General features: G+C 47.5%; 1 protein-coding gene across 11 annotated transcripts in view; it reads left to right on the top strand.

Annotated features, from left to right (window-relative positions):
• Positions 1–520: 520 nt before the first annotated feature.
• ABI1 (abl interactor 1) overlaps positions 521–9,071 on the top strand; it is a 64,607-nt gene continuing 56,056 nt past the window's right edge. For 4 of the 11 annotated variants that reach the window (XM_077268433.1, XM_077268428.1, XM_077268437.1 and 1 more), the window contains exon 1: positions 579–796. In XM_077268433.1, the coding sequence (XP_077124548.1) occupies positions 680–796 (117 nt within the window). In that variant the 5' untranslated portion in view covers positions 579–679. Of the gene's footprint in view, positions 797–9,071 lie in introns of all 11 variants that reach the window. The other 7 variants (XM_077268436.1, XM_077268432.1, XM_077268427.1 and 4 more) reach the window with 4 other exon arrangements.

Raw genomic sequence — 9,071 nt, 5'->3', positions numbered from 1 at the left:
ATGATACTATTAGAAGCTACAGCTCACAGCGCAAAGAAGAACCCCGCACACAGAGCAGACGATGGGAAAACTTAAAATAAAAACATTATGGTTCTTGAACAATAGTGGCACAAACCAATTTTTTTTTTAACAACTTCTGAGTTTTTTTACCACTTATATAATAAAAACACGCAAAAAATTTGTTATCGCTGTCATCCTAGTGAGCCGGAGTATACAATCACCAGGTCATTTTTTATTAGAAAATGAATGCCGAAACAACAATGGAGAAATTACATTTTTTGGGGGGGCTCTGCTCCTAGAAAAAAGGAAGCTAAAAGAATGATTGCACAAAAAGAAAATTGTCTGCAGTGGAGACTTGATGAAAACTAGTACACACAAAGAAAGTGAATTATGTCGTCACAGAAATATTTATTTTGCATGGTCGCTTTCATTTTTCAAAGAGACTGTAAAAAATATAACGTTGCTATGGGCAACTAAGATAGTGGTTGGGGACAAAAAAACAACTACAAGTCCCGTGATCCTCTGCGCAGAGTACGGAAGCCGTCAGGGTGTGGGATCTGCGTAGGAAGGCGGGGCTTAGGTGAAAGCGAGGCTCGGAATCCCAGAATAGCAGGCGGGCGGGTCTGGGCTCAGCTGTCTGTCCTCGGCTGTACGAGGAAGAGATGCACAGGGCTGGACGATGGCGGAGCTGCAGATGTTGTTAGAGGAGGAGATCCCTGCCGGCAAGCGGGCGCTGATCGAGAGCTACCAGAACCTCACCCGGGTGGCGGATTACTGCGAGAGCAACTACATCCAGGTGACAGCTGCGTGATTGATGTCAGTGCTGCCGGGGGTGCTGGCCGGAGGGCGCGCAGGAAGTGCGGATGGTGCTGCCCCCCGTGCGGCCCGGCGGCGGCGGTGCCCTGCTCTGCCCACAGGGTGTGCCTATTGTCTAATGAGTCAGCCTGGCCATGGCTGCCTGTCATATCCGGCACTGTGCCAGCAGTGGGGGCACTACAACTCCCAGCGTGCCCTGACAGCAGGCGGCCGTGCTAAAACTTGGTACCATACATTGAGCAACGCTGACCTCCTATTCTCTGCCCAGTGCCAGCCTCACACTGATGGGTCAGGGCATGCTGGCAGTTGTAGTTCTGCTGACAGATGGGGAATCTTAGATTGGGCAAGGATGTTTTACCCATTCTATGCCCAGCACTGACCTCTGCTGCTGGCACAGGGCATTCTGGGAGTTGTAGTTCTTAGATTGGCCAATGCTTCCCTATAAAGGATGCACATTTACTTAGTACCCATTCTAAGCCCAGCAATGACCTCTGCTGCTGTGACAGGTCATTCTGGGAGTTGTAGTACTTAGATTGGGCAATATTTCCCTAGCGATAGAGAGGATGTTTTCATGCAGTGCCCATTCCTGGTCTGGCCAGAAGGAAGGTCCCCTGATTTACTGAATGCCCATTCTGTACCCGGCGCCAGCCTGTGCCACTGCATCGGGACATTCTGGGGTTTGTTGTTCCACGAACACTTGTCGTACGTTGGCCGCGATGGATCTAGATGGAAGGAAAGGCTGTTCATCTGCCCGATGCCCATTGTGTACCCAGAACCAACCTGTGGTGCACCGCCAGGAAATGCTGGGAGTAGTAGCCCTACACTTAGGAGCTGTTATTTGTATTGCCCTTTCTATACCCAGTGCCAGCCTGTGGCACGCCGTCATCTTACTGTCACTAGTCCTGCTGGCCAGTTGGGCCCCTGTGATGGCTGCTGACTGGCACTGCCATGGTTAGTATGTCTGCCCGGTGGAGGGTGAAGCTTTGGGGCCATGAAGCTGTCAGTGTGATGAGTTTGGGGATGACGACCCCCATGCTGTGGTGTAATCCCCTCCTGTGTACACATGCGGTGCGGGGAGATGTGACCCTGGGATTGCGGAAGTGACAGCTGCTGAGACCGTGTCCTACATAAACTGAGACCCCACTGCTTCCTGCTCTGGAGGAATCCAGAAACTCCCTCAGGGTCCTGCACTGGAATGCCAAGCTCTAAATCTGCCCCTAGATGGGGGGCTGCTGCGTCATCCATCTTCACGAGCCTCCCGCGCCCGCTCTGAAGTAGGGGGACGCTAGTGATCGAGTGCAGCGGTTCCTGGCAGTCGCCTCTGTGCTCTGTTTCCACATGCTGCAGAATTTCCTTGTGGATTTCCACTGAAGGTTCGCAGTGGATTACTGGACTGTCTCTTGGATGAGATTTCACCCACGCGCTGTGGGAGTTTTCAGCACCGCAGGGAGGATATTTAAATCTCGGTTTATTAGTTTCTGTTGCTGATTTGTTGCAGATTTCACCCCTATCGGTACAAATCCTGGTGAATTCTGCTGTCAATCCTCACTGCTATCTGCTCCTTACATTTTTCTCTGCTTGTTGAAGTTTGCAACTTTTTGATTCCATTGCTTGAGACAAAACTACAGATATTTAAAGGGACATGTTTTTTACACTTGGAAGTAGTGGTGTATCTATCTAGGCACATGTCAACTACCTCCCCTTCCATAAAACTGATAGACTTTGTAAAGATCTGATGTGTCACTCATAAAAAAAAAAAATGTAATGCAGAAGCCATAAGCAAATCGGGCTAAAAGTGGTGTTGGGGGGTGATGATGCACTCACTGACACCCCTATCCCCCCCCCGTGCAGTTGCAGTTTAATTGCAAGCAAATGTCAGAACCAAATATGTCCTCACATTACCTTGACACCTTTTCCTCCTGACCAGACACATGGACACTCGATTTGGCTGATCATGCATATGTTTTCCATAGTAAGAGGATAGTAGACTGCTCAGAGACTCCTCTGACAACGGCTTACCTTCCTCAGAAACCTAAGGTTTAAGCTCTGAAATTCAGTATATCTGCTCCTTCTTTTCCCTTCTGTCATCTATCTGGGAAGGCTCAGGAGGCCCCCATACACATAAAATAGGCCGATCCCACCCCAGTCGGGGGACTCAGCTGACACCTAAAGCTGCCATACCTGAGAGCTGTTCATTTGGCAGACCCCACCCTCCATGCACAAGAGTGCTTAGCTCAGTCGAGCATTGGTGTTTACAATGGGGACAGGGGAGAAAGCCTCTACTAGACTTCATCAATGACGTTTCTCTCCTAAGAGCAAAAGAATCAAGTATTGAAATTCCAATGGCTGTTCCTTCTGTTGGGGGTACACATCAGATGGTCGACCTGTCCTAATGCGTGTGCGGGACTCGATCTCTAGACACAAACGGGCCGTGGCGACACAGTTTACATGTAACTATTACTTTAAAGAGGTTCTCCGCTGTGTCGACCTATTAGGATCCCCATTGATCAGATTTGCAGAAACCTCGCAGGAAGGGTTTGGTTTTTCTACAGCTCCCCCACAGGGTAAATTAGGCATTACACTTCGCTCGGTCAAATCAATGCATTTTGTGTGTGTAAGATCTGCCATTAAAAGACGTTCTCATGGTTGGGAGAAGATACAAAGATGACGATCCGGACCCCTTTTGTTAATTCAGTATGTCCTAGTTAAGAGAACGCCTTTCTAGTTTCTCAGGAGAACACTTGGGGAGATATATATATATATATATATATATATATATATATATATATATATATATATATATATATATATATATATATATATATATATATATATATATATATATATATATATATATATATATATATTTTCCAAATAACTCATTAGTCCTGCCCCTATCTGGTGCCAGCCTTGCCAGATTAGAGGTTTTTACTGGGCCATGAATTGAGTCCTTTCACCCCCTGCGTCCTACTTCAGTCCGGCACCTTGTGATCTGCTCAGGTCGTGCGCAGTCTTGTACTCGGCCGGAGGATGAAGTAATATTTGCTGTGACAGTCAGAATCTGGAGGCGGAGGTCCATGAAGTCATATTGGAGCGGTGACTAACATCTGCACGGAATGATTTCATGATAGACGCTTGGAAATAGCTGATCTTCTGGACGGTCATTTTCCTCGTCTTATTGACGCCCAAAATGGTTAATTGGGAATAACAAGGATTACAGGCAATGGTATAGAGAGATCATTAGTTGTCCTTTTGATAAAGTAATTTAGTAAAATTCCAATAATCCATAATTTCAGATAGCCCCTGACTCCAATTATAATCCGGCTATGACTTATTTGGCTTTGCATTTGATGGAAGGATGGCAAGAATTTTTAGCTTTATCTGTATTTTTGTTCAGGTTATTAGTTTTATTTTTCCTTAAGGCTTTAAAAAGGCAAACGCCGCAATACTCGCCCCCCTCTATGATCTAGAATTGCTCCCGTTTGGTGAATGTTGTGTTTCTTATTTATTTTAATGTTTATTTCGATGCTGATCAAATACTCTTCCTATTGATTTCAATGACAAATACACTTTACTGACCATTCAGGGATTTTGTTTTTCTGATGAAGTTTCGAAAACCTTTTGCCTAGGGGATAAAAAAAAAAAAAAAAAGGGACCGGTCACTTTTTGCCCATTCTTTGTAGAATCTGCCCAACCTGACAGTTTCAAGTCCAAAGGCTTCTAAAAGAAAATAAAATGTCCTCCACAACAAACTCATCAAAAACACATTTCAGAGCTGAAAACTTGGTCAAAAATCGCATGGGTTTCTCTTGAAAACCACATCAGAATCTGCTTCATAATCAATACAAAAAAGCTGCAAGCACTGGCTTATTTCTTTTTGGTGTGGAGCTAGGGTTCCTTATCATTGGTATTTTCCCTGAGGATCAGCAACCTATGGCACACCAGCTGTTGTGAACTACAGATCCCAGCATTTTCTTTGGCGATTATGGATTTCCTGAATTTCACTCACTACAAAAATCCATGCATGCGCCGACATTTCTGCAATAAATCTGATTTCTCTAATGTGATATATAATTCTGCAGAACACTTCCACATCGGACACTCGGGTAGCTCAGGGTTACTTCCTTAAACCTCACACTTTTTTTTTTTTTTTTTTTTTCTTTTAGTTCTTTCTTCTTCATAGTTGCCATGTGACAAGCCGACAAGCTTATTGTCAAACTTTTTTTGTGTGTGGTTCCACCGGATGTGTGAGCTTCCTACTGCGAGGTAGAGATTATGAAAGGGTTAAACGCATTTACAGGACAGATTTATCCTGTAGTGAGGTGCACACTGTGTTTTGGCCAGCTTACATGGTGCCAACCTGTTCTGTAAGGCTGTATAGCCCTGATGTTGTCTCTGGTCAGATGAGAATCCAGAGCCTCAGCTGCAGCCAGCACCGCACAATGGGTGATCTCTGTGTGACTAATAGGACGCTCCCATGTGGCGGATATTTATCTGCAGCAGGTATGGTAAAAAGTGATGGAGACACAAATGGATGAAAATGGGGGTCTACTACTTGGATAGCCCCTGTTAAATGCAAGCGGGCCCCACATAAAATAAAAGCATTGTGTACTTGCCTTCTGGTGCCTTTTTAGGGATGTTGGTGCAGTCTGTGGCCACTGATGGGCCGCAGTGCCTGCACTTCTCTTGGAGCAAAGTAGCTGATGGGCTGCAGCGCCTGCACCTCCCTCCGAGCAAAGGAGCTGATGGGCCGCAGCGCTCGCTTTTCCCATGGAGCAAAGCAGCTGATGGGCTGCAGCGACCACACTTCCCTCGGAGCACAGGAGCTGATGGGCTGCAGTGCCCGCACTTCTCTTGGAGCAAAGTGGCTGAGGGGCTGCAGCGCCCACACCTCCCTAGGAGCAAAGCAGCTGATGGGCTGCAGCGCCTGCACCTCCCTCCGAGCAAAGGAGCTGATGGGCCGCAGCGCTCGCTTTTCCCATGGAGCAAAGCAGCTGATGGGCTGCAGCGCCCGCACTTCCCTCGGAGCACAGGAGCTGATGGGCTGCAGCGCCCGCACTTCCCTCGGAGCACAGGAGCTGATGGGCTGCAGCGCCCGCACTTCCCTCGGAGCACAGGAGCTGATGGGCTGTAGCTCTCGCATGACGTAACTATGTCACACAAGCATCGGCGCACATATTGTGCCGACATCGTTGGAGCGGCGCAAGTCCGGGTCTGGGGGTTTGTTGTTTTTATTTTATGTTGTCCTTGTATATCCCTTTAATCCTGCAACTATCGCATTTTGCCCCCATCTCGCTAGATCCGGGATGAATTTGCCCTTTTGCTTCTACTACTAGACGACAACTCTGGAAGCTGTAAGTTGTCGGCCGTATGGGTTGTCAGCAAACTGTTAAGGCTCAATGGTAATCCAGCTTTCCTACCATCCTGATCAGTGCCTCTGCCTCTGATAAGTCTTCACTCCTGGGGTGGGCAGACACTAAGGTGGTATAATGATGGTTACATTGAATAGACAGCTCCTCGGAAACCTAAATCCTTGCAGCTGTTCTCTCTCCCAGTCAGACGTGCTGGTTTTGTCCTTTCTTGCTGGTCTCTTGCTCCGCAGCTCAGCAGACAGACCAGAGAATCCAGTTCTTCCAACTCCACCCTTAATCTGCCATCAATGGTCTGTCTAGATTCCACGCATTTCACATGAAATCCCCGCGCTGTTTTTCTGCTCGGCACTGATGCTGCAGGAATAAAAGCTGTTTCATAAGAGGAATAACTCATGAATATTACATCCCGGTGTCCGCAGCTCTTACATCTTCACTAATGCCTGTTTGCTTCTGCCGTGAATAATGGCTGAGCAGCGAATGTATTCTGTATATTCTTCTGCTCCGGCACAATACCGGCTATTGTTGTTCCACCTTGGTGAATTGTGCTGTTCGGTGCCATCAGTGATGGGGTGCAAGGCTGGATTGTGCCGTCTGTCTGCTACATGGGCACCGTGTCCTCATCTGTAGCTGGCTATATACGGTACATAAGATTAGGGATCGGCCATAATTAGGCTGATCATTCAGACATCAGATCCTTGGAAATTGGGTGATCCAACCATCAGCATCGGACTGAAGTGATTTAGATGGATCATTTTCAATCCTTGGCAGCGATCGGCCAACAAGCAAAACGAAGCGGCGCCGTCCCTTTGGCAATAAGCAAAATGTATAAGGACCGACAGATCGTATTAATGAGCCTTCTTCCCCGCACAGTGCGCATTGGCCCATGGAGATCGCCTTGTTATATTGATTGGTGCTTGTTATTGGCAAAAATCTGCGCCAAGGGTTTCTCCGGGGCTGCGCACTTCCAATGTGCTGAGGACGTGGCTCCAATGTGTGCCACCCAGGGTGTGTACCATTGTGGGCAGGCACCTATCAATGGAGCTTCCCTGGCTTATCACTGGGACTTAAAGGTGTTGTCTGAGCATATGAATCCTCAGATATGTGGCGGTCTGTCACCCGGCATCCCCACTGACCAGCTCTAAACGTTGGATGGAGCTGCTCTGTATGACGTGTGACTGTCACTGCCGGGTGCTGCAGATCAGCTCCTTCTCTCCCTACTGTCCCTTACATGGGAACTCCTGGCCATCCAATGGCTTATATCCCTCCCTGGACACAAGGATCGGGGGATTGAATTCCAGCTTCCTGATCCTTATATCCCCCCAGACGCCAGGTAATCTGCAGCGTGACCGCCGTGTGTGACTGCAGCCTTAGTAGCCCACGTGTTGCTATACTGAGGCCTGTCATTTGGTGGGCAGCGTTCAGGGTCATGTCTGCTGCAGGCTGACCTACAAATGAAAGGCTTCCCAGCACAGAGCGGTAGGAGATGAAAGCTGCGCTGTAGAGCCGCGCCGCCCTCCGCTCACGGCTCTGAATTTTGGGGTCCGTCTCGTATTCTAATTACATTACAGCCTGTCTCCCTCTGCGCTGCCGCTGGCGTTTCCGTTTCTTCTGACTTGATTAGCCATGCTCCTCATATCCAGACGTTCTCACTGGCAAACACTACTTGTGTCTGATTATTCTGCTTCTCAGGGCATGAAGCGTTTTTTTCGAGCCACTTTAATGATTACATAGAGAATTGCTGAAATCTCCAAATAATGTTAAACTGCAGAACTGTGGGGACCTCCATGTCTCCTGCTGTCGCCCATCCTGAGCAGTATAGTGAGGGCCACATCCATACATGGAATATTTATGCTGGGGGAACGCCCCATTAGGGCTACCAGACAAGACCAAATGGCGTCCTATGTATCACTATACCACGAAAAATAGGGTATGCCTTAGCCTACTAGACCATGAAAAGCTCATTAGGGGGCTGTCCAGTACTGGTTATTGGGAAAGATCATCAATCTCAGATGGGTAGTGGTCTGACAACAGGGACACCCCCTATCCGCTGCTCTCCTCCGTCCGCTGTGGGAGCTGGAAACCGCGTAGAGAGCCAGGACACCAGTGCCACACTATGTAATGGCAGTTCTTGGGTACTGCAGCTCAGCATCTTGTAAAGTGAAGGGAGCTTAGGCCCCTTTCACACATCTGTTTTTTTGCCATCAGTCGCAATCTGTCGAATTTTGGAAAAAAAAAAAAAACTGATCCGGCGACTAATGCCGCCGATCCGTTTTTTCCTCATACACTTGTATTAGCGACGGATAGTCTCACGAAAAATCGGACAGCGACAGATCCAGCACCGTCAGTCATTTGCTACAATGGAAGCCTATGGCTCCGGATCTGTCAAATGACGGAATCCGGCGACTGTTTAAGTTTTTTTTTTTTTTTGTTTGTTTTTTTAACTGAGCATACTCCGATCCATATAGCCATATCCACTAGTCGGATCCGTCGCATCAGTTTTTCACAATCGAGCCAACAGATTGTGACTGACAACAAAAAACTGGTGTGTGAAAGGGGCCTTGGCTGCAGTACTTGAGGACGTCTTTTACAGTGTATGGCGCTGTGGGGTCAGGCTCTGTTCAATAATTAATTTGGCTTATTGGTGGGGGTGATAGTTGTCAAACCCCACTGAAATAAAGGCTAATTATGACCTGTTTTCCCAATAGGTAATAAATACGCCCTCAAAAATCTCTAAGGATGTAACTTTTTTTAATTTTTTTTCTTAAGGCCCCCCATACTCATTAGATAGCAGTCAGCCGGACAATCTTTGTCGGCAGCTGTGTTCCCCGACTCCTCCATGCTTGATAACATTCAGTTTGGCCTGTTCCTGTGTCCTCCTATGAG

The sequence above is a fragment of the Ranitomeya variabilis genome, chromosome 6, assembly GCF_051348905.1.
Source record: "Ranitomeya variabilis isolate aRanVar5 chromosome 6, aRanVar5.hap1, whole genome shotgun sequence".
Taxonomy (NCBI): domain Eukaryota; kingdom Metazoa; phylum Chordata; class Amphibia; order Anura; family Dendrobatidae; genus Ranitomeya; species Ranitomeya variabilis.
This window is presented reverse-complemented; position numbering and strand designations above follow the sequence as displayed.